Consider the following 25,430-nt stretch of genomic DNA (forward strand, 5'->3'; position numbering starts at 1 on the left):
TAAGTTGTTTCAGGGTCTAATTCACTCTAAGTTGCTTACCACGTTGATACAGTAAACCGGTGGGATATGCTCCATTTTTGTGAATCCCCAGCTCGATATTCACCTTATCTTTATTGTCCCTACTGAAATATTGCCCCAACCTATATACCACTCCTAATGGGGTATAATTAGGGAAACCATAGTATCTAAAGGAATGCGTCTTTCTATCTATGATTAGCACCCCTAGTATAGGTTAAAGCACGTCCTCATAGGTCTACAATTACTTGATTGTCCGAAGATACAGTCATCATCTTACATCAACATAAATATGCTATGTAATACGCATTCGGGTTGGGAGAAATGGCTGATAATGTGGATGCTTTTCTCTTATAGTCCAGCTGTGCACGAGCCAGTCTGATAACATGGTACTTGGGTAACCCCTCCCGATTGCGATACAATATATCACTCAATATACATAGGAGCGTATCGTTGACATATTGACTAAAATGATCCCCTTTCAGCTCAAGACTAGCACACCTAGCTTCCAACACTCAAAGCTCCATCAGATCTAAGGTATATTATATGTCTCAGCTAGGGGCAAACACAGACACCCTGTGTCTGATGCTCTTAATGGAGGCGATTCTGACTATGGACCAGAGGTGCACTGTTAACGAGGAAGCGGTTGAGAACTAACATCGTGGAACGAGATGGAGACATGTCTCGGGGAATCTCTTCTGAGATATCGCATAATATTCTCGTTGGATTTTTTTCTTTTTTTTCTTTTTTTTTTTAAAGTGGCTGGAGATATATGTTTTACTCGCCACGTTTGGTCCGTTGGTTTGGTTGATGCTGCTCACCAATGACTAAGTCTGTGGTTTTACTTCGGAGTGTTGGTCTATTTTATTTAAGATAATATACTAGTTATTATATTCCCTGTTCAAGCTTAATATCGGCGATGGTTATCTCCTTATCTTGAGTATCGTGGGGTAATGTGGTAGTAAGAATACAATCCCGGGTTGGGCATTATATATTAGGGCACGGCGGCTGTGCTTGATAACAAAGGATCATGATTACTACCAGGTACAGTCAACAAGGTAGGAGGAGGACATTGAGATAAATAATAGATTGCTCTTACTAATAACTTATGTGGCAGAGGCACTATATCTGCAATATGACATTTTTGTCCCGAGAGATGGCGTACGAATGAAAGAGGGGTTGCCCGTGAACGAGGTAGGGTTTGGATTACGGCTGATAAGACAGATAGAAAGGCAAGATGCCTGCACTACGCCCGAACCTGGTAAGTGGCGGACATTTTTGCTAGAGTCACGCGCCAGTGTTCTTGGGCCAAGAGATGAGATGCCGCAAGCCACATCTGCAAGGCTTCGTGTCACCGTCCACGGCAGTGATTTTAAGGCCTGATCGTGGTGCAGGAACCCTAACGAAAACGCCACCAGGGTTTCAAATTTTGAATTTACTTTTCTGAGCTTTACACAACAAATTTTGGACATCCAAAGATCGTTCATTCGTCTATTGTTTATCGTTTGAAGCCGTTATGTATAGTAGACCCAATATGTAAGAGACTCGCTAGAGATAATAAATTAAGAAGGGATATCATTTATGGAGCGCAGTAGCCACCGTCGACAACCAGGTCAGCTCCGGTGGTGTAGCTTGAGGCATCTGAGGCCAGATAGAGGTAGGCACCCTTCAATTCCTCAGGGCGGCCCTCACGGCCCATGGGGATCTTGTCCTTCCAGATGTTCTTGGTCTCCTGGGGCACGAAGTTGGAGATTTCGGTCGCGATGTAGCCGGGGGAGACGGTGTTGGCACGGGCGTACTTAACCCACTCGACCGAAAGAGATTTGCCTGGTGATGTTAGCCTGGCAGACTCCTCGACAGATCAAACCCAGAGGGTACTCACAGAGATGGATGACAGCTGACTTGGCAGCGTTGTAGGCAGCTTGCATCTGAGGGAAGTTGACAATGTGACCGCTCATGGAAGCGGTAGCCACGAAGCTACCATAGGTGAAGTTGGTCAACTTGTTGCCGTTGAGGTCGGTTCCCTCCTCCTTCTGTCTCCTCCAGTGGGCGGCAGCAGCCTTGGCACAGTAGAAGGTGCCGTCGAGGTCAATGCTGACAACGTCGGTGTAGTGCGAAAGAGGGCCGTCAACCATAGGACCCTGTGTCCAGGGAATACCGGCGTTGGCAATGAAGACGTCTAGACGGCCGTTGAAGTCCTTCACGGTCTGGTCAACGGCCTTCTGCACGGCCTCGGCGTCGGTGATGTTGACCTGGTAAGCCTTGGCTGGATACACTTAGTAAAGTCTCGGGCCATGATAGAGTCACAGGACGATTGAGAGATGCGATAGGTGAACAGGAACTTACTCTGAACGCCGTATTTGGAGGCGATCTCCGCGGCACGTTCAGGGCACTTATCGTTGGTGTTCCACCACAGGGCAACGTTGGCACCAGCTTCCGCAAGACCGTTGGCGACAGCTAGACCGATACCGGCGCCAGCACCGGTAACGATGGCGGTCTTGCCCTTCAGAGAGAACATACTCAACAAGCTAGGGTGCTCAGGGGGAGTAGTGTTCTCGTGGACGAAGAGACCATTTTGGACGGGGTTGGCAGCCATGATGGTGGGGTGTTCTACAGAAGGGTAGAAATAAACGGGGGGGGAATCGAAAAAGGAAGAGGTAATAGGTAGTAGGAAGAGGAAGAGGAAGAAGAAGAAAAGAAAAAAAAAAAGAAAATAAAAGCGAACTGTCTACAGCAGACAGCTATATATAAGCACAGGAGCTGGTTAGATGGAGTAGCTGGGATCGGTGAGAGAGATTATGGCGGGGTGATCATGATTATTCATATTTAGAATTTTTGATTATTGGATTTTCTGCTGCCTCTGATGTTGTTCATGCTTTGGCGTCGCATACACACTACAACAAGGTTCAATAGCGACGGACCTTCCACATCTCAACACGTACGTTGTTCCAATGGCTCTGCGAAAGGTCGAGATCTGGGCCCCCGGTGGGTTATGACGCTATGCCGCCCCAGACCCAGAGGGACCCAACGTCTTAAAGGCGGGATTCATTGTGACAGGCGTGGGGGGAGAAAATCCGCGCGAACTTTCATTCCTCGTCCAGGACGAATTAAATTCGACGGCCCTATGGATTCTTGCCCTGTCATTTCTGCGGTGAGACTGATCGGATTCCACATATATCTTCTTTTTTTTTTTTTCTTCTTTTTTCTGTTCGACCTTTCTTCTTCTTCGGGGCTGTTTCCGTCTCCTTTGTGTGGTGTGGTTAAGTTTGATAGTAAAAAGTGGATGGCTTTGTTTTTGGTGCCCGGAGAAAAGTGGAGAGAAGGACGGGAGGGGAAGACTAGAGTGGGGTCACTAATCATGCTCTTCCACTCGTCCCTGGATCCCGGTCCCGTGATCCCTGAACTGCCTGAGGCCGCACAGGAAAACAAATGCCCCTCCTTGCGCGCTTCATTTGCGATGATCATTCCAGCTCCCATACGCGGATTGTCACCCTACATTGCATCTGGCCCCAACCAATGATTTGTCCTCGATGAGATCCAAGTTTACCCGACAACCGAATGACAACTGGCAGTTGAACGCTAATGTACATCAGACCATGCCTTTAGCAACATAACGCAGAGGTTTCCAGGACGTTATTCGGGTGGCTAGGGTCCTGACCACCATTATCAAACTAATCACTACGGTACCTTGTTCCCGGAGTCTGTCCCGTCACTCGAATGCGAATATGCGAAAAGTGTACTCCGTAACTCGCCCTGTCTTTGCATATGATCTCCCCATGGCCATTGGTCTGCAGGTAATAGATCATGGCCAAACAGCACTTTAGCAGGTTATCGATTTGGACAGGACGAGTCCAACAGCCCCACAATGAGGGACTTCGCACGGAACTTACATATCGTCCAAGAACAAGATCGTTTTCTTGAAAATGCACGCTCAGGACTCCCCGGAATATTCGGTGGTCGTTTGGCATGCCAGTGGTTACTAAGCAATGACCCGGTGTACTATAGACACGCGTGACGTCGTGCCCTATCTTGAGCGCGCGAAGGCCTATGCTTTGTATTCAGAACACCAAGTCTTTCTCGCAGCACAATGGAGATATGATTGTTGATTGTGAGCCATTTCATCTCATGCTGCGCATAATATATAATCGACTTTCTCGCGCGGAAGGGTGGCAAACGCTTCCCCAAGGATGACTCGTTGGTGCCATCATCCTAAGCATAAAAACGCCCCATTCCCATGGCGTGACGTACAGATGTCACCGAAAACTCTTTAATTGTTAGGATACGCTACTGTATATTACTATGCCCCTGGATGGATAATTTACTTTGCTTCCATAGACCCAAGGATGAGGGGTCTGGAGCTTCGAGTATCGCAGCATTCCTCGCGTAATCAACTGTAATGCGACTACATTCCACAGCTTCGAGTGAGTTTTCCATAACAAACGCCTTCCCCCTTTCCCAGAAGCCTACCCTTCCTTTCTGTGATGCATTTGACTATATCCTTTGCCTCCTGCGTTGCTATCGTGGATTGTGTTTGTGTGCACTGTCAGGAGGTTCCCTAGCCGCCCGGACGTTCTCCACGAACCCTTCCAGGCAGCGGTACGCTGCCTTTGGAGTCATCAAGCAGACAAAGGATCGAGCTCCTCTGTATGAATGGGCTCCTACGTTAGTCACCAACAAAGTCTGTCGGTCATCATAAGAGGAATCAACGATGTTGGAATTGCCATCTGTTGTCGCGATCGCAGTAGTCTGTGCGGCTATCTGCATCGTGGGGGGAGTAAGTGGCACTCTGGCATGGCTGAGGGTACGCCAGAAACGGCACCGGACCTCCAGGAAGCAATTCCTCGGTATGCAGGCCTTCCAGTCAGAGACAGTGACAGACCTGTCTCGGGAGGAAGCCTCCATGCTGCGGCAATACGGGCAACTTCCATATGGGCGACCAACCGAGTGGGGTCTGCTGGAATCACACGAAAGTTTAGTTCATTCACAGGACGACTCGGATACCCCATCTCAGCGAACGGAGAAGGGCCGTTCGTTGTGCCGTTCCTTGTCAGGCTGCCGTCGGCAGTCGAAGCTGCTGAGGCCACACCGGATAAGCTCTTTGACACCACTGACCGAGAGTATCGATGGGCCACCTGTCTCTCGCAGAGGCTCCTCGCCAAGGGATGACATTTCGATCTCAGCAGTTGATGGAGCTCTTGAATTACCAACAGAAATTTCACCAAGACATACGCCAGACAGGGAACACGAGAATCATGATGCTGATCAAAGTATACGACCAATTTCAGGGCCAGGACCATCAATATACCAGAGAGAGCCTTCGAGAGGCCTCTTTTCAGTCTTAGAGGACCAATACCACTCGTTCGACCTATCCTGCGCGCGGCCACGAACGGCAAGCATTATCGGTCAAACGCCGGGTGCTGCTCCAGACAAACCAATGCCACCGCCGCCGTGTGCTTACCCGCCGAACCGGTTCCAACTCTCCAAGAATGACTCCTTGCGGTATTCTTCGCTAAGTCTTGAGACCGCGGATAGCTCTATTATGAATGAGAGCAGAAGGACTTCTGGCATGGATAGTGTATTTACTTCACCAGCTTTGCCTCCCTGCCCCACCTTCGTCCCTTACAGTGCCAACGACGTTGGAAGGAGTGTTGCGTTATACCCGAGAGTACCTGCTCCATTCGTCTTCCCAGCGGGCTCACTTCCAGGGGAGGTGCAGAGACTCGAGCCGGATCGTACTTCTCCCCGCCGAAGTTTGACAGCACGCAGTCCACTTCACTCCATGGAACGAATTAACCCTCCCCCGCGGAGAAGCGAATCCCTCAACGTACGCCCGCCCAGAAAAGACTCTCTTCAGTGTACTGACCTAGAACGCATCCATTCCTTGAACAAGGCGGGCTGTAACACAGCCCTACTACCACATTTTAGTCAGCTACAACGACACTCCGTACATGGAAGCCAGCGGCGGGAAAATGACCCATTCCATGGGGGCGTGTCTGCTGGCTTCAGTCGCGCAAGTACTCCTGGGTGGGCTAGTGTTTCGTCTATCCCAGAGTCGCACCTGGCCCCTTCCAATAGTTATCTCAAACCCCCGTTAGCCTCCGCTATGAGAGGCGGCAACCGTCCCCGAAAGGGCCATCGACGACAGAACTGTGTCCGGATATCGATCCAGCCACCTATTACTTTTGGAGGAACTACGTTTGCTCCCATGGTTGAGGAGCCGGAAGAGCTAGATGAGTTTGACAGACACGCATCACAGGTGTCTGATCTATCGGTTTCCAACATCTCATCTTTGCGCTCAAGTGTGTCTGGCCTCTCGATGAGCCGGACCGGTTCTGACCAACAAGGGGACGTATCACGCATCACAGAGATCTCTAGTGACAGTCGTCCACCCTCGTACCGAAACTCGACATACTTTACTTCATCTAAGAAGCGGAAGCATAGTCGGGATGATTCCATAGATAGTGTACTGAGTACGGTGAACATTGGCGTGGACAAAACCCTTCCTGAAATTATCACTTCACTGCCCCCTAGTCTAGGAGACAGCTTGATCGATACCCCTTCACCTGACAAGCCTTTTCCGGCTTGGATCGCTCCTAAGTACAGCGGCTCGCCAACGACGTGGGAAAACGTTCCGAGTCCAGGCAGTCCTCGCCGGTCCGCCGTCAAAGGACCACGCAGCCAGCCAACCAGACCACGCCGCAATAGCGGTAGATCACATCTACTAGAAAACGGCGCCAACGCTACAAGCCCATCAATCCGCCCTCGCAGTCAGAGCTTGAGGCATGGATCAAACCGCAAGTCGACCGACTCCGTGCAGCGTGCCAAAAGCACCGCCACAGGTTCACCGCGGCATCACAGTCAACATACGAATGGACAGGAGAAGCTGACTACGGGTCGCTCACTCCCTACAGAACAGCAAAACTACACGCAGTCGCCAGAGCGTCCCCCTTCCCGCAATTCCAGCAGAGCTGGGAACCGCATCGTCCCGATATGGGAGGATCATGATCGCACCCCGAGTCGTCGTCCCACCAAAAAGTCTGCAATATCCATTATCTCCGAAGAGTCCGGGCCGGCAGAGCTGCACGGCGAATCGACGCCTCGGAAGCCAGAACGTCTAAAGAGTGCACGACCACAATTCTCGACACCCGTCAAGAAGGCAGTGGGATTGGGCATTGGCGCTGCGACGCCAGGCAGTCTTTATGATGGGGACGGCTTCTTGAAAGAATAATTGTATGGTGCGCTCAGGTAGCTGCCACGCGTTGTATTCTATGCTTTCCGGGTGTTCTGGCGAGAGATAAGTGCTTTGTTTCATTAGGTTTTGATGCGCAGGCGAACGATTGATATCCACTGTACTGTTAGATAGGCATAGTTAGTAGAACCAAAATACCAATAATATAGCATGTAATTATATGTTGCGTTTTTCACACATCACAGTAGACTGTCTGGCCCAAGGCCGATACAATAATAGTAAACGCGGTCCCCATAACCCACCCATCCACCCACAATCCAAAGAGCGTTGATTCCCAATCCCAAATCTCAACTAAACCACCATTGATTATTACACCACGTCTATCCATAACCTTCAAAACCTCACCTAATCCGTCCTCCTCCACTTCGTCTCCTCATCCTCCTGCATTTCCTCATCCCCATCCCCATCCTCCCCCTCACGAGCCCTCACAGTCCCCGCCCCAGGACCGAGAGACAAAGTCGGCTCCTCCCCACCCCCAATCCAATTGCCTTCCTCATCAAAAAACTCATGCATATTATCCGCCGTAATCCACCCCGAGCTCCCATCCACCGGCGGCGGCAATCCCCCATCCCCACTCCCCATCTCCACAAGCCCAGACGACAACAACCCCGAACCACCAGCACCACCCTCCTCATTTTCATCGTCACTCATGGGATCCGGGTGCAGGTTCGAACACGCCGAGACGGCGTTATACAGCGCCTGCGTGGGCGTCTCATCTGGTTTATTCTCCTCGGATGATTGCTGTTGTTGCTGCTGGGACTCAGGCGGTGGGACAACAGTCAACGTGATACATTCTTCAAAGTCATCTTCCTGGACGGCACCGGGTTGTTCAGGGACCGCGATCTGCATATACAGACCTTGCACTTCGGACTGGGTGTCTGGGAGCGTGAGACGCTGGATCGCATGCAGGGAGATGCTGGGGTAGGGGATTGAGAGGCCCTTTTGGTAGGTTGGGTTGTAGAGGAGGAATTTACTATTTTTAACCCCATATCCAATTAGTTCTCATTGATCGGAGGTAGTTTGTAGTTTCAGGCGTATAGAGAGAGGTTTGTATTTACTTACTCGGAAGTCACCCAGACCTCTACGCCATCGATGACGATTTCCTTGCCTTCGGCGTCGTCGCTGTTTTGGTTCTCTGTTCCGTTTGCGGTACTTGTCGCGTCTGCGCTGCGGAGGGAGTTTAGGATTGGGTTGGCTTGGAGCTCGTGTTCTAGGATGGATAGCTTGCAGTGCTTGCTGTGGTAGTGGAGGACTGCGGGGCCGGAGTGGAAGGAGGATGGCGTGCGCGACTGGTGGTCGGCGAGGAGGACGAAGGAGGATGTCTCTGGTGGTGTTTGGAGGGGCTCCATCTTTTTTCTTCTGGCCGCGTTTGGAGCGTGTTGGGGGTTGTTTGGTGGAGGGAGGTGTAGTCGGTGGTGGTTTAATATTTCTGCCGGGGAGCTTTGGCGGAGATTAAGCTTTGATATGGGAGAAGGCGGAGGGGCTGCCGTTGCAGGGTCGGTGGGGGGAAGTTCGCCTTTACTCGAACACAGTATTTTTATAAATTGGAAGACGGCGCAATGGCTCAGCTTATAGCATAGGGAGAGTATATGTTATAACGTATTAAGTATAATTAGTGTAATACATTTTTGTTCATCGAGCATAAACATACGGGAACCGCACATGTTGGGTATTGGATATCTCTTCAGGCAAGATCAAAAACTGGACCCAATTTGAACAGAATATTTCCCCACATAAAAATCGTTGATCTAACCCCATAGTATCATTCCTGTATATGGGCCGACTCTACGCGATAGTGTGGTGTAGCGAACTTCGTCTGTGCTGAAGCCGCAGGATTGTGACATGCTAAAGCTCAATCTGCATACGAGGTGCAGCTGAACCTGCAAAGTCTACCGAGAGCTCGATGGGAGTGGTCCAATCGGTGATGTTCCCCGACCGTTCACACCATGGTAGAGGAAGCTAAATGGCGCTGCCACATCAAGTGGGATGATCGTGCCTGACGCTCAAGCGATCGAGACCACTCATTTTACGTTTAGCCCACCGAACACTCTATCCAGCTCCTCACCCTCGTCGCGCGGCTTCATCGATGGTAGTTTCGACGCATCCGGATCCGAAGATAAGCTGTCCAGCAAACTGTGCTCTGGTTGCCCCGAGGGTCTAGGGCTTGTCATGGATCTACTCGGTTGAAGTAGCTTCTCTTCCCGGTCCAACCACCCGGGCGCAACCCGTCTCTTCTCCGCGAGATCGCGCTGCACAATGGACTCCTCCCAATTTTGAATAGCCTTTTCCGCATCCGTGCGGTTCTTGTTGAGCAGTTCTTCAAGAGACTTGCACGAGGCTAGGATTTCTTCGGGGGATGCGGCGTGCTCACCGCTCGCGGAGACGACATAGCGGGGCTTAGCCTCGGGGTTGTTGGGGTCGACTGTGACCGATGCCGGAAGTGTGGAGGGAAGCGATTTGTAGGTGTAGGGAAGGGTGACTGAGGAAGGGAGGTTGATGAAAGGAGAGACGGTCAAGGGAACTTGTGCCAGGAGTGGATGCGGGCCTAGACAAATGGACAAATAGATTAGTATCAAAGCTGCGATAAGGGGAGAAGAAGGGACTTACGGTATGATTCATACATTATTAGTAATTGAGAGAACGTTCACTCGGGAGAAGTTAGTCGAAGGAAGATAGCTAAGTCAGATGATGCTCTGAGAGTGAAAATGGGGTTGTTGTACGAAGTAGTTGTTCAAGATATTGAGAGGTTATACTCTGGATTCATTGAGGGGGAAGCCCCGTGACGCCATCGGTACCTTTTAATACGACAGATACGTAGTCCAATATTGCTTAATTACCTCTCATAATTAGTGTGATCCGTGGATCTCCAAATTTTAGATTAACTTCAATGTTGATTTGATTGATTTTGATCCCCACTCTCATTTTCTAATCGTGTTAGTTTACTTTTGCATTTTGCCTGGTTGCCTTCCATATCTTGTGCTGATATTCGTATTCGAAGCTCTGTTTTCGAGGTTGGTAAACATCAATATTAATACCAAACGGGTAAACACCTGAGTAATGGATGGAGCCTGCTGGAGCCCAGCTTGTATGGTCATGTATTGTTACGATTCCAAAACTATATCCACGACGACGCCCCGAACTCAAGCACCAACAGCTCCATCGCAAAATGGCTCCAAACTCCAATATTTAGCAGCCTTGAACAATGATACGGAAGTGGAATCACACAAGGAGGGGTGGCTGGCTGAAAATAATCCTATATGCAATAGACCCCTCCTGATCGCGGACGACCGACGTGGCTGCGCATATATGAAGATTCATCGATGCCAATCGAGTCACCATCTTCAAAATCTAGCCAAATGGCGATTTCAAGCTGGCTAGATGATGAGAAAACTCAATTCTAGCGAGCGGGGTATAAAGAAAGCAACATAGCCATGCGTGATTGAGCTCTTCTCGTGTTATATTTACAGATCAAATCTGCTTCTTGTTTCAAGGAATACTTTGTCCTTCCCCAAGAACGCAAACCAATAATACAGTACATTATTTCTGCATCTGTTTTGGAAACATGGAATTTTCTACCTGTACTTGGCTTGAGGGATTCACCCTGGTCTGCAACGCAAAGCACACCGCGAGTGATGATCAAGCCAAGCTGGACCTCTACAGACACATTGGAAACTCGGATGGTACAATATTCTCTGCTGAACTTTCTATACTATAGTTGACGGATTTTCCTACTACCGAACGAACAAATATTTGTTAGGCTGGTTCACTTGGAAAGGCGTGAACTCCGCGAATTCGGCAAGAAATATTGCGCTGGTTCGTAGGGATGAGGGATATTGACTTGAAGACGCTCTTTCCAAGAGAGACGGCGATTACAGAGAAAGACAAGGTATTTATCTCGATGAACGGATTGATTATGTTAATGGCTAGCTGGTGTGCCGTGAGGAATGAGATAGATCTACTACTACTACTACTATTATCCAGGTCAAGGGGATTTGATGATTCAACTCTACCCAACTGTGTTACTCTGCTACTGTCACAATCTCACTTCTGTAGAAATAGATTCTTATTGGTAAGGGTGGCTGTGATATACTGAAGTGAATCCAATATGTCACCTGAACCATTGACAAGTACGCCGTAAACTGTAGAATAAGGGAGGAGTAACACTATAGTTGTGAGATATAAAGAATTACTGATAGATTACCAAACTAACTGTTACCTTATCTACTAAGTTTATATTAAAACTTCTCATCCTCCAGATTCCTAGATCTAGACCCTTATATGGTATGCGCTAGTATTTTGAAGGGCTTGATATTTAGCATAATATGACCTAGAACTGAATGTCAACTTCTACGCTATCTACATTAAGTTTAGCATGTACGTAACATTGGTGGAGTTTGAATTTGAAAGAGCATCTCTACTAGTCGAGAGTAATACAATCGGTTACCACTGCTCCGTACTGACTGTACCTCTTCACTACCCTTCAGCCCCTACTCAGCGTCTCAGAGTCCTTGGATTGGCCTCGACTGCTTGCTTGTTTCTTGTTCTTAATTATCCTAACACACGACCCACGTCTACTCTTTTTTTATCCGTTAAGAAAAACACACCCCTTTACTTCGTACCCAGCTAGTGGCCTTCCATTGGCTTTATTTATTTATTTATTTTTTCCCTGTTGAATTGGAGAAACTCTTCTGATTTGCAAACTTTTTTTCTTCCCCTTTAAAACGTGCCCACACTCCCAACCTTAGGGTCAACCATATCTCAGCCTCAACTCGGGCGTTCGCCTCGCGTGAGAGATCCCGCCGCGCTCTAACCCCACCAAACATCGGGTTCTCCGCGCTGTCAAGTCTCCCCCCTCCCACCCCCCTTTTCTTCGCTCTCTCTCTCTATCTACCGGGGCTTTGGATTCTTGCGATTTTCAAGATCCTAGTCGTAAGCCTTCCAAGTCAACTTGATTCAAGATGGACCGCACAATAGCGCGAGCGGTGACGGATAAGAAGCCAGTCCCGGAGATTGACTTCACCTTACATACCATGGAAGATGGCACCCAGGTGTCCACCATGGAACGGGTTGTAAAAGGTAAGTCACGCACCATCCCTTAATTTTCTCCCATACTTTTCATTCTGACCATTTGGCGATCCTGCAGAGGTACAAGCGCCAGCATTACAGACGCCGACGGACGAACAGTTCTGGTCCCCTGAGGACCCTTCCAAGCCAAACCTCCAGTTTCTGAAACAGCACTTTTATCGTGAGGGTCGTCTCACCGAAGACCAGGCGCTATGGATTATACATGCGGGTACGCAGTTGCTGAAGGCAGAGCCGAATTTGCTCGAGATGGATGCCCCTATCACAGTGTGTGGCGACGTTCACGGACAATATTACGATTTGATGAAGCTTTTCGAAGTCGGCGGCGACCCCTCTGAGACGAGATATCTATTCTTAGGCGACTATGTTGACAGAGGTTATTTTAGCATTGAAGTGAGTTTATTGGCTTTTTGTGCCGTCCCTGGGTTGTGTGGCACAAATGGTCTGACCTTGTACAGTGTGTTCTCTACCTCTGGGCCCTGAAGATCTGGTACCCGAATACGCTCTGGCTGCTGCGAGGTAACCACGAGTGCAGGCATTTGACGGATTACTTCACCTTCAAACTGGAGTGTAAGCACAAATACAGCGAGCGCATCTATGAGGCCTGCATTGAATCCTTTTGCTCCTTGCCGCTGGCGGCGGTCATGAACAAGCAGTTCCTGTGTATCCACGGTGGCTTAAGTCCTGAGTTACACACATTGGAGGATATCAAGTCGGTAAGTCAAGCATATTCCGTCACAATCAGTAGTAAATGCCAGGTGTTGATACAGGTCGCAGATTGATCGTTTCAGGGAGCCTCCGACTCATGGCTTGATGTGCGACATTCTTTGGGCTGATCCTCTGGAGGAATTTGGTCAGGAGAAGACTGGGGACTATTTCGTCCACAACAGTGTTCGAGGATGCTCCTACTTCTTCTCGTACCCTGCCGCCTGCGCTTTCCTGGAAAAGAACAACCTCCTGTCGATTATCCGTGCCCACGAGGCTCAGGACGCCGGATACCGCATGTATCGGAAAACAAGAACCACCGGATTCCCCAGCGTGATGACGATCTTCAGTGCGCCTAACTATTTGGATGTGTACAACAACAAAGCTGCTGTCCTGAAGTACGAGAACAACGTGATGAATATCCGTCAATTCAACTGCACACCTCACCCATACTGGCTGCCAAATTTCATGGATGTGTTCACCTGGTCTCTTCCCTTCGTCGGTGAGAAGATTACCGATATGCTGATTGCTATCCTTAACACCTGCTCTAAGGAGGAATTGGAAGATGATACCCCTACGACCGTTTCACCTACAGGCCCGCCCTCGCCCCCTGTCCCGATGGACGTCGAATCCAGTGAATTCAAGCGACGTGCAATTAAGAACAAGATCCTTGCCATCGGTCGTCTTTCACGAGTCTTCCAGGTGCTGCGTGAGGAGTCCGAAAGGGTCACGGAACTTAAGACAGCAACCGGTGGTCGCCTTCCCGCAGGTACTTTGATGTTGGGTGCAGAGGGAATTAAGCAGGCCATCACGAACTTCGAAGATGCCCGTAAGGTTGACTTGCAAAACGAGCGTCTGCCCCCGAGTAGTGAAGAAGTTTATAAGCGGAGTGAGGAGGAAAGACAAGCTGCCCTGGAGCGTGCTCAACGTGAGGCAGACAACGACGCCGGATTGGCTACCGTGGCTCGACGAATTAGCATGTAAGTTGTATTGGTGAAAAAGACAATTCGAAAGAGCGTACTCTAACCTGTCATAGGTCTGCGGGCACGGGCAGAAGCCGGCGGCAGCGAGATGCCGCTCGAGAGAGTCGAGAAGCATGAGCAAAGATTACTATCATTAAGCATTCCACTTTGATTTTGCGCTTGCTCAATCCGTCTTTCTCGGTGTGCAAATATTGATCCACTCCTGTATAAAGCGCCTCTGAGTCGGACGATATAACGAGGAGCTTTTCCTCTGGCGAACGGCCCAGCTACATAATCTTATGTCCTGTCTGTAACAAAGAAACAGACTTTTATTGCATTGAGTATTACAACTGCGACAGAGACTATTGTTGTATTTATCGAGGCGTCCGTGACGTCTTGCTCCATGAGTTGATGAATCGATACACCATGACACACCCCTATCTTATATATGATTGTGCGGTATTTGTAGGCAGTTTTTCTTTTTTTTTTTACTCGAGTCAAAAAGCTTCCGTATGGAGCATTGGAGTGTAGCAAGAATTATTTCGTTGTAATCAGCAGTCACGGGCCTCTGCGGCCGCCAAGACTCAACACCAACTTCAATTATCCGCCCTTCCAAATCCATATGGCACTGATACCCTCCACCTTTCCGCCAGATACCCTCTCCCCACATACCAATGCCTCCTAAACTGCGCGGCTCGCTCGCTAAGAGCCTGCCGCGTGCTGGGGATAAAGCTGCAGCTTATTACTGCCCGTCCTGCGCAACACGGAGACGGGGCCTGTCCACGCGTCGGAACGGCATCGTTTCTCCCCGGCTAGAAGCTAACCGTCTCTCTTTTTTCTCCTCTCGTCCCATCACTACATCGTCTGTGATCCACGCGCGACATGTGCCACCGCGCTTGAGAGAGCTATATGAGACCCTGAATAAGATTCAGGGTGTAGCTACGGAGCAGGTGAATATCAGCCGATTGCAGCTTGCTTTGCGCGGATTGGAAAGTGAAGCGCCCATAATCCGGGTTGCTGGTGGGTTTCTTCCTCACAACAGTACTCTCTGATATGTTTGTTGATGTTTCAATAGTTCTCGGTCTGAATGATGCGACTGCCGCGCGCAAGCTTGTTCGCTTGTTACTCGCCGATCCATTAAATACACGCGAGAGCTGGGAAGACGCACTGGATGCATACGACTCGGATCCTACACAAGGCTTGCTGATTCGGTATGTTTAGATTGTACCAATGGGGATCAGGATGTTAGCTTTTGCTGACGCTCCATAGTTACGGCGAAGTATCAGAGTCCATTCCGAACAGCCTTCTCCCTACTATCTCTGTGCCCTCCCCCATCCTTAAGAAAGGCAACCTTGAAATCCTAGTGTCTACATTGGGTGCTGAGACAGAGTCATCGGGTGCGCATTTTACAGCAGATACATTCCTCGTCCCTACAGTGACGATCCCGACATCACATTCCGGCCGACATAATGCCGTACGATACCCAGTCCACAGAACTGTTGTGTGCGGCCGCGGAGTGGACGGATTGGTTGCGTACAATGGCTTGGTCTCTCGGGCAGACCTGAAGAAAGAGGCAAGCTCAGTTTATGGGGCTATCGATCTGGCAGTTACCGCCCCACAGAAAAGTAATGACCGAATCGCATTCGTAGACATCGATCGAGCGAACGAAGCCCTCGAGAAGTTCCGTGAATCCGTGCAAAACGCCTCTCTTTATGAACGTGGTTGGAATGGAAGCGGTGTGCCGGCTGTTCAAGATTGGTTATCATCATTGCGGGCGGCGGAGGGGGCTCTCGACCCCTCACTCAAATCTCTAATCACATCTCTGATTGACGCCGCAGAGGCTGGAGTTGTTGCCGATGAGAGCAGGTTATCACAGGATCAAAAAGCAGTCCCAGTTTCAGACGAGGTCCGGGAGAACTTAGACCGTTCGGTGACCGAGTGGGCGGAGAGGGGACATACAGAACTGCGCAGCTCACTCGAGGAAGGGTTCGCGACAAAGAAATGGAAGGGCCTTGCCTGGTGGAAACTGTTCTGGCATGTGGACGATGTAGGCATGATCACATCGGAGATTCTGGAAAAGAAGTATCTGCCACGTGCAGAGAAAGAGGTGATCTGGACTGCGGGAAGATTCCACCAGACCGGTCTCGGGATGCAGCTAAAGGACGCCCCTCAACCAGTGCAACAGCCTCCTAACGACTCCACGAATGATAAACCAGAATCCGATGAGCTCTGGCCGACTCAAATAACCACAAGTCGCAACCGCCTACTGGAGACGACTGTGCCCTCCCTGCAGGCAATGGCGCAGAGGCTAGTCCTCTTCAGCATGTCGACCACTACCTTGACATCCGCTCTGTCGGCACTGACATATGTTTCCGTTCCGACAGCGTCGGTGTACGAAACCGGCACAATCGTCGCAGTTGGATTAATCTACGCCCTACGACGGCAACAAAAGAAGTGGGACTCTGCCCGCACTTTCTTTGAAGACGAAGTCCGAGAAGAGGGCCGGACAGCATTAATTAGGACGGAGGAGCACCTGCACTCCGTCTTGCAAGAAGGTGGACCACGGAACGAGGAAGTCGCCGAAACTGAGGCCAGGAAGACAATCGATCGGGCAAGAAAAGCCCTGGAGCAGGTGGACTGAGTTTCGTCGCATAGACCCGTGTAGATCATGCAATGTACCATACTTACCATCGCCTCATGTTACTTCTACCAATCCATATTCCAGTAGATCACCAAAGCGCCACAGCATCGTCTTACCCACTCTACACCCATCATCACTACACACCACGCATAAGATTCGCTTTACCAACTCCCAAAACAACTCTAAGAAATCTCCACACTCCCCTCAGGAACACCCTGCCAACTCCTCAATCTGCGCGCCAAAAACCTCATAACAGGCAGCATCTCCTCCCTAGACTTGGGCATCCCATCTCCCCTCCTAGCATACCGCGTGACCTCCACAAATTCGAAGACCGCCTTCGTCCTGCTAACCGCCCCATCACCCACAGCCTCCGAATCTCGTCCAGCAACAAGCAACACGGGCGTACGATTCTTCTCACCCACCACACTCCCCGAAATCGGATACGGCGCCCCAATAGAAATAACCCCCGACAACGCCATGTCTCCCCCTCGCCCACCCCCGTCATTCGCACCAGAATCACCCACATCCTGAACCTTCGGCTGTATCCCCAATTCCCTTGCACAAACAAGCCCTACCATACCCCCCTGCCCGAACCCAAGAATCATAATCTCCCGTAACTTATACCCGCATTTTTGAACGAGAACACCCCGAACAACCTCGTCGACTATCGTGCGCGTTGCGCGCGTGAACCCGGCGTCCATGTCCAGCGCTCCCGTGCGGGAATCGAAGGAGATGTCATCGCCCCAGTGGAATCCGGGAAGGTCGAAAGGGAGGCGTGTTGGTGCTTGGAGCGTGAGGATAGTTGTTTCGGGGAGGTTGAGGGCGCGGCCGAAGGTGCTGAATGTAGCGCTGGTGTCGCCGATGCCGTGTAGGAGGAGAAGGATGTTGGGCGATGGGCGCGTGTTTGTTGTGGTGGTGTTTGGGGATGTGATTGAGATGGTTAGGTGTGGTGGGAAATCAGATTGGGTAGGGGCTTTTGGAGGCATTTTTATTTTCTTTTCTTAATAACGGCGCTTTTAGGTTGGTGGGTGGTTGAGCTTTTGGTGGTTTTCGGATGTTGATTTGGGTGGTTGTGTGGGTTAAGGTTCCTGTAGTTCCTGTGGGTTCGTGATGGATGGATAGAAGCCGTTGTAATGGGGGACTTGATTTGTAGGGCGTTAATTGGCGTATGTTGGAGGAGGATGGTATGCACTGGAAATTTGATAAAAGATGACGATAGATCTTGATATCCATATTGATATCGGTGCATTAGTGTAGCATCCCTTACATAAGCTATGCATATGCATAACCCACCCATCGTAAACCCTAAGTATACCCGTTCATTGGTATTGATCTCTACATCTTCGAGCTACCACCAAGTCAAATAATCGTCTGAACGGGCCGAGCCGTTTTCAAATTCGACGATTTCTCCGTCACTGTTAAGTTTGGCTTCAGCATTTTCGCCCCGAGAGATAGCAATGAACGTTGCACTGCCCAGCACATCTCCTCCGCTCTAACCGGCGTAGTAAGAGGACCACTATGACAAAGTATTTGAGCTTGCAAAGTCAAAGCATCTGTGACTCATAATACAAATTTTGTAAACATAAACACTCGTTCTGTCGGTAATAATTATGGTACCGTATTGCCAAGTAAGAAGACCACCGACGTCTTGATGACAGGTGAATGAAGCAATCGATTAGTAGGCAACCATAGTCATACTTATTCCTGCTAATTTGCCTTGTCCCCAATAACCTCCAACAACTTGCTATTAAACTTCCATACTTATTTCTTCAAAAATCTCATAGAAATCTGACGAAAGCTTAAAGCGCAAAAGTCCAGTTCATTCTTCTTTCTATGCTTTGTCATTATGGCTTCATCATCACTCATACTGGACAACACGAATCCTGACAATACTACCAAAATCCCAACCCCCACCGTGGCAGATCTCAAAGACTCGTCAGCCTTTCCTAACCTCTGGTATCGAATACACGTTTTAATCACCGCCCTCAAGAGCTTTGACAAACCCGCTTCCAATAAACGGCTCGAGAAGATCATTGACCCTTGCTTCATCGGCGAACCGTACTTCGCTCCGAAAGAAGCAGATACAATCAAGAAGACTATCATCAACGGCAAGGAGTTCTCATGCTTCGTCGAAGAGGAACTGAGTAAGCGTTTCGATCGACGCAACAAAGAACGTGTCGAAAGTGGCAATTTTCGCATTTGTGCTGCTCACGATCTTGCTCCTATAATGCCACAGGCATTGGGCATCGACTTGAAGCAGTTAGAGAAGGATAAAAGGTTTTCAAATCTGGTTGGGGAAAAGGGACTACACCTGAGAGCAGAAAGCTGGGGTGGGTTAAGGAAGAAGTCATTTTCTCCCAAGAAAAAGAAGCATTGATGAGTGATTCTTATTCTCCGATACTTTTTGAGATTTTCATAAGTGGCTGCTCATCAGTTGCTATGATTCACTAGCGGTTAATTGAAGTATAGACAGAAGATAGTTACTGCTGATGGGGCTTTGCAATCGAACTACAATATTCAAGACAGGCATTATCTCTTTCCAAGCAAATGAATCTTGCAAGGTCCTGGACGATATAGGTGTGAGGGGAAGATTCTATTGTGTTTTCAAGTACCAATACTTGGTAACTAGGACTAATTTCTTAAAACCATCAATAGTGAAGATTTTCAAAAATATCAGAAGAGGAACACCCAGGTATGAAAATATGTGTTACGAAGATTTCACTTTGTGTTATATTTACTAATAAAGAATAACAAGGGTTCTGGGTTATTTAAATATATCATTCAATAATCTGGAATCTTGCCTACAACATAACAGATTTAAGAAGAGTCTTTTGAATTTAAGGCCCTATTCAAGCGAGTATCGGCCTAGCGAAGCCCCGCTTGTTCCTCAACAGACGTACACGGATGATAAACGCTTTATACCATTCTCTACTACTCATTTCGGACTTTGATTCCAATCGCTTTCCACTGCAATTCTGCCTTTTCTAGCTGCTCCACGTATAGGATATGATGCTGGGGTAAGGATCCCCCCCACCCCCGGCGCGCCAACCGCTCCTGCTCTATTATCACCAACCCCTTATTGTTTATAAATTCCACCCAATGTGCATCTCCAGGTTACTTTTCTAAGAACTGGTAAGATACCTGCTAAGGAAACAGGGGAAGCTTCTATACTTTTGTCCATGACTAGGTGGACTGGTCGTGCAATGTAGGCGGGGATAAACGAAATGATAGGGGTTTATCTAGAAGTGGTGGCGTCCAAGCGCCCAGGATGTACTGGTATCCACCATTGGCGTCAGACTCTGTCAGTGAGAACTGTCTTTTCTGCTCTTTTTCCCCGTCTCCTGGGAATCAGCTTCTGTCATAGTTGGCCTATGCGCAATCAACTGGATCTCGAGGGGCCAAGACGGAGTCACTTGGATTCTTCCACCACTGACATTCCGAGCCTGCACTTCAACTACCTGCGAAATAAAGTAAAAGCGCTTATTTATACAACTATGCTCCCCGCTTCCATACCTCTTGTTGTCTCATATTGGTAACCTAGAAAAATAACGAAATGTCGGAAACTCAAGTGGTGACCTTGATCGCGTCCCTGCGCCAAGCAGGGCTGTTTCCCAGCTCCGCGCCCCTCATCCCAGAGGACTTTACCCCGACGACAGACCTTCAGGTGACATTTGGCGAGAAACCAGTTTCTCTGGGAAACCTGTTCAGGGTCAGTGATTGCAAATCAGCTCCGAAGATATCTTTTGCGGCCGAGGTATGTAACGATACAGCGTTCATGCAGATTTCCCCGCCCGGGGCTAATACTAGTTGATGTACAAAAGAGAGATCTTGAATCTCCACAGAACTATACCTTGCTTTTGGTAGACCCAGATGCACCGACCCCAGATGACCCCAAATTCGCATATTGGCGGCATTGGGTCGTTTCCGGATTGCAACCGACGGGAGCACCTGAAACTGTTCAGACTTTAACAGAGTATCTTGGCCCTGGGCCGAAAGATGAGTAAGGTTCCTCCTATTTATACTAATATTCTGTGTATGTACTTACCAGATAATGGTACGTTAGTTCACGACCACACCGGTATATGTTTCTGCTGTTCCGCGAGCCACATGGTCTGTCACTTTCGAAGGAAGACGTCGGGGGTGAAGAATTTACCGCTCGGAGGTCGTTTAAGGCTGCTGAGTGGGTGCAAGAGCATGGTCTGGAGCTCGTTGCTGTGAACTGGATGCTAGGTGCAGGGGACGGTTGGCATGAGTAAACCGGCAGTGCGTATAGCATCTTTGCCATGGTCTCCTAGATAGATTAAAGTGCTACACTTGTACTTTCCTTAGCTGCTCAAAAGCAACCTGTATGCATGTGTCACAATAAAAGTAGTACATCGGAAATCAATGGATGAAAACCCAAAGTAAGTGAAGATAACAAAAGAAGAAGCAAATCAAGACATGGCCGGCTATCAAAGTACAGCATCGTTCGTTGAAAGACACCACAGTACTGCCTATAGCTGAATGGACTGCTCTTAATGTAGCCTTCCATATATATGGCAAGCACAACATCCCAAATAACTATGACTCCAACCGATCACAGCAAACGGACATACAGTCAACGATCTATTATGCACTGGGGTGTAACCCGGATAACAGGCCTAGACCACCACGGATGGTCGGCTTTGTTCAATTGAGAGACTTGGTGCATTATTTCTGTACTACTAGGAATCGAGGAGAGTAATTTATTCGGAATTTCGTGGTTCTAGATCGCTAGAGGGTGATAGGATACTGCCTACCTGAAGCTTTGTCAGGTCAAACTTTTTTGTGGATTTAAGAATTTAAATAAAACCAGTAACAATATCTTTAAACCCCCGATGGTCTAGTTGGATATGGCGTTCGGCTGTAATGGAATATTCACATATAACCGAAAGGTCGCCGGCTCGATTCCGGCTCGGGGGAAACAAGATATCTTTTTTTCTTTTTTTCTCTGATCCGAACCTGTCAATAGGTTGCACATTTACTTATATACCTTTTTTGAAGGTATAATTCTTATTGGCACAAGGTTACCCAAGACCATATAGAATTCTTCCTCTCCAATGAACGTCTCCCTTTCTTTTCATTTGGTAGATCTTGTCAAGAACACTAACTGTAGCATGTTCCTGCATCTAGATAATATTTATCAGACTTATTTGTAGCCTGATATTACCTCACATTCATCAAAACCTACCAAAATTCTCAATTCTTAACATCGGGCAAGACTACGCTATACGACAATGAAAACAAACGATTAAAATCACTGGATTATCTAGAAAAGCCCTTCTTACTGCCTCCTTAGTGCTGTCACGCAATCCCTCAATTGTTCACATCTGCTCAATCGCCCCTTCCCAAAGGTCTATCTTTCCTCAGTAAGTCCCTTTTTCTCAAGCCACAGTTGACCTGGATCTTGCTTATCTTCAGTGAGTCCGGTACATTGTAGCAGATAGTGTAATATCTCCTTAGCAACATAGATAAAGGATTATACAGCAGTAATAATAGCTATATCCTACTTTGTAATAAATCTTTTTGGGTCAAGCTTCTTCTTAAGTGTATCAATTATGTGATAGATAATCCAATTAACTCAGAATGGGATACTACTCTAGGGTATAAGATATAAATGCGGAGATTTATCTATCAAATATTTGGGGGCTGCTACAAGGGCTTCATCTCAGATTTATACTATAGGTTTAGATGTCAGTATAATAACATGCTGAATCAAGAGCTTTGATAAGCGGTATACTTAAGGATTGGAAACCAATCTTTTTCAACTTCGGCTAGTTTTCTTTACTCGGGTAAGACAGGGTTGGGAGGGAGAATAACACTTTGATGAGAGATAAACTATTGTCTTGTACTTCTTCGTAGTGTATTGCTAGGTCCTTTTGGAGGGGGGGGGCCACTGGAGCGGGAAAGGTGCTTTTTACTTTGAGATTGTGCCCTATAGGGAAAGATTGTCTTCAATATAGGGCTACATATTAGTAAGATATTAGGGTAGGGCGATGAAAATATATTGTTAATAAACTGAAGGCATATATCTGTCTTTCCGGCTAAGAATCAAACAATATATCTATAACAATCTTACCTGTAACAACTCAAGATAGTTCTGTCCAAAGTGAGAATATATTATTAGGTATACCTGGTATCGGGGACCAGTGTTTTGGTACGAAGGATAGGGTTATCGGTGCAGGTTCCTATTCAGATAGTCGTATAAAGCAATAAAACTTATATCTTTGAAGAATGTCTCTAGCTGGCGACCTTCCAATTACAAAGTAAATTTTATTACGGCCGGATGCCATATGCAACTAGATTATCGGGGGTTTAGAGGCATTGCCCTTGCAGTTTTATGGTATTATTAAATTGAAGCAAATGTATACAACATGGGACATTCAATTTAATTTCAACAGCGAGATTACTAAATCAAATACTGTACCCCTACACTTTGTCCTTCTTTGGGGTTCATTATAGTTCCTCCCTCTTATTCCTTGAAAAACAAATATGAATATGTGTATTGTAGATGCTATGGCTTATCTTCAGTTTTATACACAATATCCCTTTCCGATGTCCTATGTTGTCTTGTTCTGTACCATTGTCTGGGTATTTCTTTGCTTTCTCTCAGAGACACCCCCTCTAAAGTATCGACTAAGCTGTTTATATTCTTTACGGTTTTCTCGCCGGAATTCTTGAGCCAGATAAAGTAGTCACTATCGGCTCCTCGGCCTTTAATCGAAACAGCCAATCGACTAGCCGGGTTATAAATTGATGCTTTGGTTGCATACATCTCAGAATTCAGGGCCTCAGTAAGTTGGAACTTTAGCTTGACTTGATTCCCAACTTTAATACTGTAATAGATCCCCATGCCCAGGCCCTTATGGCTGGATCGGGCATGTCAATAAATGTTGTAAAAGCTCATCTTTCTCCAATATCGTAATCCAAAGTAGATATGTTGTTTGTAAAACCTTGCCATATCGGGGGCACAACATTCAGATATTGACCGGCCCATGCTTTGTTTATATTGTCAGGAAGATACTCTACCAAGTACTTTTATGTTATTGTTTGAAAGACGCAGGCTATCCATATTTCTTGAAAGTTGAGGATAAGCCGATCTTCAGAGGAAGTATCCTGTACGACATGGTGTTTTGTAAGTGTAACAAATACCGATTCTATCGTCAGCCGATTCCTAGGTATGATAGTACAAGCTACGATTTATTCGTCCATACTGTTTATTGTTGCGAATTGATATTCTAATAATTAGCACCAATGTTTGTTCTATATATAACCAGAAGTGGACCAGATTGCTCCTTCTGTATAGGATGTGTATGTACACACCGGCGTCACCTGGAGTACTTTCCATAATGCCAATTTGGAGTACTCTATGGATAATCCCCTTCAGCGTATGTATATTTTAACCAGGAGGTTATAGAGCAACTTACTTTCTTAAGTCAAATGTTCCAGCCTCGCAGATTGCTCTAACTTGTGGGTTAAGATTATCTTCTAGGATGGCCTTGAGGTTATATCCTGTATCGGATCTTAACAAGCTGCTATAGCGGGATTCATATTTATCTGAAGCCTTGCCTATTATAGTATCTAGGATCCTCGCGTGGTTAACAGGCCCAAGGCCTTCAAGAATAATCGGGGCCCCCACTTGTTCTACAGGAATTGATCCTGTCTTACTCGGTATATTTTCGGATCTCAGAGGAGGTTGTTGACGTGAAGGAGAATCTTGATTTATGCTGAGTGACCCCCCACTCCGTCAAGAAGGCCCCTGCTTTATCACGCCTTCTGCTTTGATTCTTTTGACAGCCTCTTCCTCGATTCTTTGTCGTATTGCCTCTCGTAGCTCTTCTGAAGTTGAACGAAGGTTCTCATTGAAACTTCGACTGCGCTTCCGATCCCTTTGCTCACGTGTTTCGTCATCTTCTGCCCTTCTTAAGTTCGATGGCTCTCTCGGCTGCCTATTCAAGTGCCAGTAGAAGGCTTTCACCAGGAAGCTATAATCCACAATGTCGTCAATGGCTTCTGCTTCTAGATCAACCTCCTAGTGCATATCCCAAAATCATCTAGCGGCCTGCGCATTATTGAGTGTCGAAGGCGCTCTTCGTTAATGGTTTCGTTCTGTTCATCGTCGGGTAGGGAGCTCAAATCTATACCAATATCAAATTCTTCTATAAAGAAAGGTGTGAATCGGCGTAAAATGGAGAAATAGGCACAAAATTCGCCAAAAAAATCGGCCAGTAATTCCTTCAGAGCAGTTCTGCTCTCTATTTGCATACTTTGTGACATTCTGCAGACTTTTATCAAGAGCTAACAGGCGTGGCAGTTGCATAATCACTTCTTGGTCCTAGGTAGATTCGATATCTTGATGGGATTGCCTGCGCAAGCAGAATATATAAGCAGAGTGGTAAGTGTATCTGGGTACCCAGCTTGGGATGGCTGGCCTTTCATTCACTTACACTATTTATTCACCAACTCCATTCATTTATTGACTGATTGATTATTGCATTACAACTGAATGCAGCCTCCCTTAAGGCTCTTCCTGGGTCACAGATTATATGTACAGGATAAGCTACTCAAACTAAAAGAGAAACAAAATAGTCTTTGCCAATTGTCCTATATTTCCCACTACTCTATTGATCCTTTAGCCACTATGTCTGCTTTCTTCTATCTGTGCGTCCTGATATATCCCTTTGAGCCCGCGTAAGAGCCTGTATATCCTGTCTTCCTCCCTTTGTCTGTGGCCTGTCATATCAACTCGCATTGCCAC

General features: G+C 47.7%; 10 protein-coding genes and 1 non-coding gene across 11 annotated transcripts; 7 read left to right on the forward strand and 4 right to left on the reverse strand.

Moving 5' to 3' along the window:
- Positions 1 to 1,127: 1,127 nt before the first annotated feature.
- BDV38DRAFT_242719 (putative carbonyl reductase) lies at positions 1,128 to 2,713 on the reverse strand. The gene is made up of 3 exons (XM_032054136.1): positions 2,362 to 2,713; positions 1,898 to 2,281; positions 1,128 to 1,842 (listed from the first exon to the last, which is right to left on the reverse strand). Exons 1-3 carry the CDS (start codon positions 2,609 to 2,611, stop codon positions 1,595 to 1,597), a joined length of 882 nt encoding a protein of 293 aa, XP_031915524.1. The 5' UTR covers positions 2,612 to 2,713; the 3' UTR covers positions 1,128 to 1,594.
- Positions 2,714 to 2,749: 36 nt separating this feature from the next.
- Positions 2,750 to 3,630, forward strand: BDV38DRAFT_52211 (uncharacterized protein). Its single transcript, XM_032063482.1, has one exon. It carries the CDS (start codon positions 2,879 to 2,881, stop codon positions 3,533 to 3,535), a length of 657 nt encoding a protein of 218 aa, XP_031915525.1. The 5' UTR covers positions 2,750 to 2,878; the 3' UTR covers positions 3,536 to 3,630.
- Positions 3,631 to 4,321: 691 nt separating this feature from the next.
- On the forward strand, positions 4,322 to 7,388 carry BDV38DRAFT_52209 (uncharacterized protein). The gene has a single exon (XM_032063481.1). The coding sequence runs from the start codon at positions 4,724 to 4,726 to the stop codon at positions 7,241 to 7,243; it is 2,520 nt and encodes an 839-aa protein (XP_031915526.1). The 5' UTR covers positions 4,322 to 4,723; the 3' UTR covers positions 7,244 to 7,388.
- A 221-nt stretch (positions 7,389 to 7,609) lies between these two features.
- Positions 7,610 to 8,613, reverse strand: BDV38DRAFT_281228 (Voldacs domain-containing protein; the record flags this gene model as incomplete). The annotated part of the gene is made up of 2 exons (XM_032059488.1): positions 7,610 to 8,237; positions 8,327 to 8,613. 2 exons carry the CDS (start codon positions 8,611 to 8,613, stop codon positions 7,610 to 7,612), a joined length of 915 nt encoding a protein of 304 aa, XP_031915527.1.
- A 672-nt stretch (positions 8,614 to 9,285) lies between these two features.
- On the reverse strand, positions 9,286 to 9,887 carry BDV38DRAFT_281229 (uncharacterized protein; the record flags this gene model as incomplete). The annotated part of the gene is made up of 2 exons (XM_032059489.1): positions 9,286 to 9,809; positions 9,872 to 9,887. The coding sequence occupies 2 exons, from the start codon at positions 9,885 to 9,887 to the stop codon at positions 9,286 to 9,288; spliced, it is 540 nt and encodes a 179-aa protein (XP_031915528.1).
- Positions 9,888 to 12,080: 2,193 nt separating this feature from the next.
- Positions 12,081 to 14,303, forward strand: BDV38DRAFT_52241 (serine/threonine-protein phosphatase 2B catalytic subunit). Its single transcript, XM_032063483.1, has 5 exons — positions 12,081 to 12,340; positions 12,408 to 12,739; positions 12,805 to 13,062; positions 13,124 to 14,031; positions 14,088 to 14,303. Exons 1-5 carry the CDS (start codon positions 12,223 to 12,225, stop codon positions 14,149 to 14,151), a joined length of 1,680 nt encoding a protein of 559 aa, XP_031915529.1. The 5' UTR covers positions 12,081 to 12,222; the 3' UTR covers positions 14,152 to 14,303.
- A 271-nt stretch (positions 14,304 to 14,574) lies between these two features.
- BDV38DRAFT_52249 (uncharacterized protein) lies at positions 14,575 to 16,745 on the forward strand. Its single transcript, XM_032063484.1, has 3 exons — positions 14,575 to 15,033; positions 15,089 to 15,224; positions 15,283 to 16,745. Exons 1-3 carry the CDS (start codon positions 14,688 to 14,690, stop codon positions 16,652 to 16,654), a joined length of 1,854 nt encoding a protein of 617 aa, XP_031915530.1. The 5' UTR covers positions 14,575 to 14,687; the 3' UTR covers positions 16,655 to 16,745.
- Positions 16,746 to 18,097, reverse strand: BDV38DRAFT_52250 (alpha/beta hydrolase). Its single transcript, XM_032063485.1, has one exon. It carries the CDS (start codon positions 17,638 to 17,640, stop codon positions 16,837 to 16,839), a length of 804 nt encoding a protein of 267 aa, XP_031915531.1. The 5' UTR covers positions 17,641 to 18,097; the 3' UTR covers positions 16,746 to 16,836.
- Positions 18,098 to 18,500: 403 nt separating this feature from the next.
- On the forward strand, positions 18,501 to 19,031 carry BDV38DRAFT_281233 (uncharacterized protein; the record flags this gene model as incomplete). The annotated part of the gene is made up of 1 exon (XM_032059490.1): positions 18,501 to 19,031. The coding sequence occupies one exon, from the start codon at positions 18,501 to 18,503 to the stop codon at positions 19,029 to 19,031; it is 531 nt and encodes a 176-aa protein (XP_031915532.1).
- Positions 19,032 to 20,207: 1,176 nt separating this feature from the next.
- BDV38DRAFT_281234 (YbhB/YbcL family Raf kinase inhibitor-like protein) lies at positions 20,208 to 20,910 on the forward strand (the record flags this gene model as incomplete). Its single annotated transcript, XM_032059491.1, has 3 exons — positions 20,208 to 20,408; positions 20,476 to 20,654; positions 20,718 to 20,910. The coding sequence occupies 3 exons, from the start codon at positions 20,208 to 20,210 to the stop codon at positions 20,908 to 20,910; spliced, it is 573 nt and encodes a 190-aa protein (XP_031915533.1).
- Positions 20,911 to 21,504: 594 nt separating this feature from the next.
- Positions 21,505 to 21,595, forward strand: BDV38DRAFT_t90. Its single transcript has one exon. It is a non-coding gene; the product is annotated as a tRNA-Tyr (tRNA).
- Positions 21,596 to 25,430: the final 3,835 nt, after the last annotated feature.

Source organism: Aspergillus pseudotamarii, assembly GCF_009193445.1.
Source record: "Aspergillus pseudotamarii strain CBS 117625 unplaced genomic scaffold BDV38scaffold_16, whole genome shotgun sequence".
Classification (NCBI taxonomy): domain Eukaryota; kingdom Fungi; phylum Ascomycota; class Eurotiomycetes; order Eurotiales; family Aspergillaceae; genus Aspergillus; species Aspergillus pseudotamarii.

Excerpts from the sequence above, each read along its gene's own strand:
- BDV38DRAFT_52211 (XM_032063482.1), top strand. The coding sequence starts at position 2,879 with ATGTTGTTCATGCTTTGGCGTCGCATACACACTACAACAAGGTTCAAT.
- BDV38DRAFT_52249 (XM_032063484.1), top strand. The coding sequence starts at position 14,688 with ATGCCTCCTAAACTGCGCGGCTCGCTCGCTAAGAGCCTGCCGCGTGCT. Across the intron at positions 15,034-15,088 it reads GCCCATAATCCGGGTTGCTG|TTCTCGGTCTGAATGATGCG; the intron begins GTGGGTTTCTTC and ends ATGTTTCAATAG. Across the intron at positions 15,225-15,282 it reads ACACAAGGCTTGCTGATTCG|TTACGGCGAAGTATCAGAGT; the intron begins GTATGTTTAGAT and ends GACGCTCCATAG.
- BDV38DRAFT_52250 (XM_032063485.1), bottom strand. The coding sequence starts at position 17,640 with ATGCCTCCAAAAGCCCCTACCCAATCTGATTTCCCACCACACCTAACC.
- BDV38DRAFT_52241 (XM_032063483.1), top strand. The coding sequence starts at position 12,223 with ATGGACCGCACAATAGCGCGAGCGGTGACGGATAAGAAGCCAGTCCCG. Across the intron at positions 12,740-12,804 it reads GAGGTTATTTTAGCATTGAA|TGTGTTCTCTACCTCTGGGC; the intron begins GTGAGTTTATTG and ends GACCTTGTACAG. Across the intron at positions 14,032-14,087 it reads GTGGCTCGACGAATTAGCAT|GTCTGCGGGCACGGGCAGAA; the intron begins GTAAGTTGTATT and ends AACCTGTCATAG.
- BDV38DRAFT_52209 (XM_032063481.1), top strand. The coding sequence starts at position 4,724 with ATGTTGGAATTGCCATCTGTTGTCGCGATCGCAGTAGTCTGTGCGGCT.
- BDV38DRAFT_242719 (XM_032054136.1), bottom strand. The coding sequence starts at position 2,611 with ATGGCTGCCAACCCCGTCCAAAATGGTCTCTTCGTCCACGAGAACACT. Across the intron at positions 2,282-2,361 it reads CTCCAAATACGGCGTTCAGA|CCAAGGCTTACCAGGTCAAC; the intron begins GTAAGTTCCTGT and ends AAGTGTATCCAG. Across the intron at positions 1,843-1,897 it reads GTCAGCTGTCATCCATCTCT|GCAAATCTCTTTCGGTCGAG; the intron begins GTGAGTACCCTC and ends TAACATCACCAG.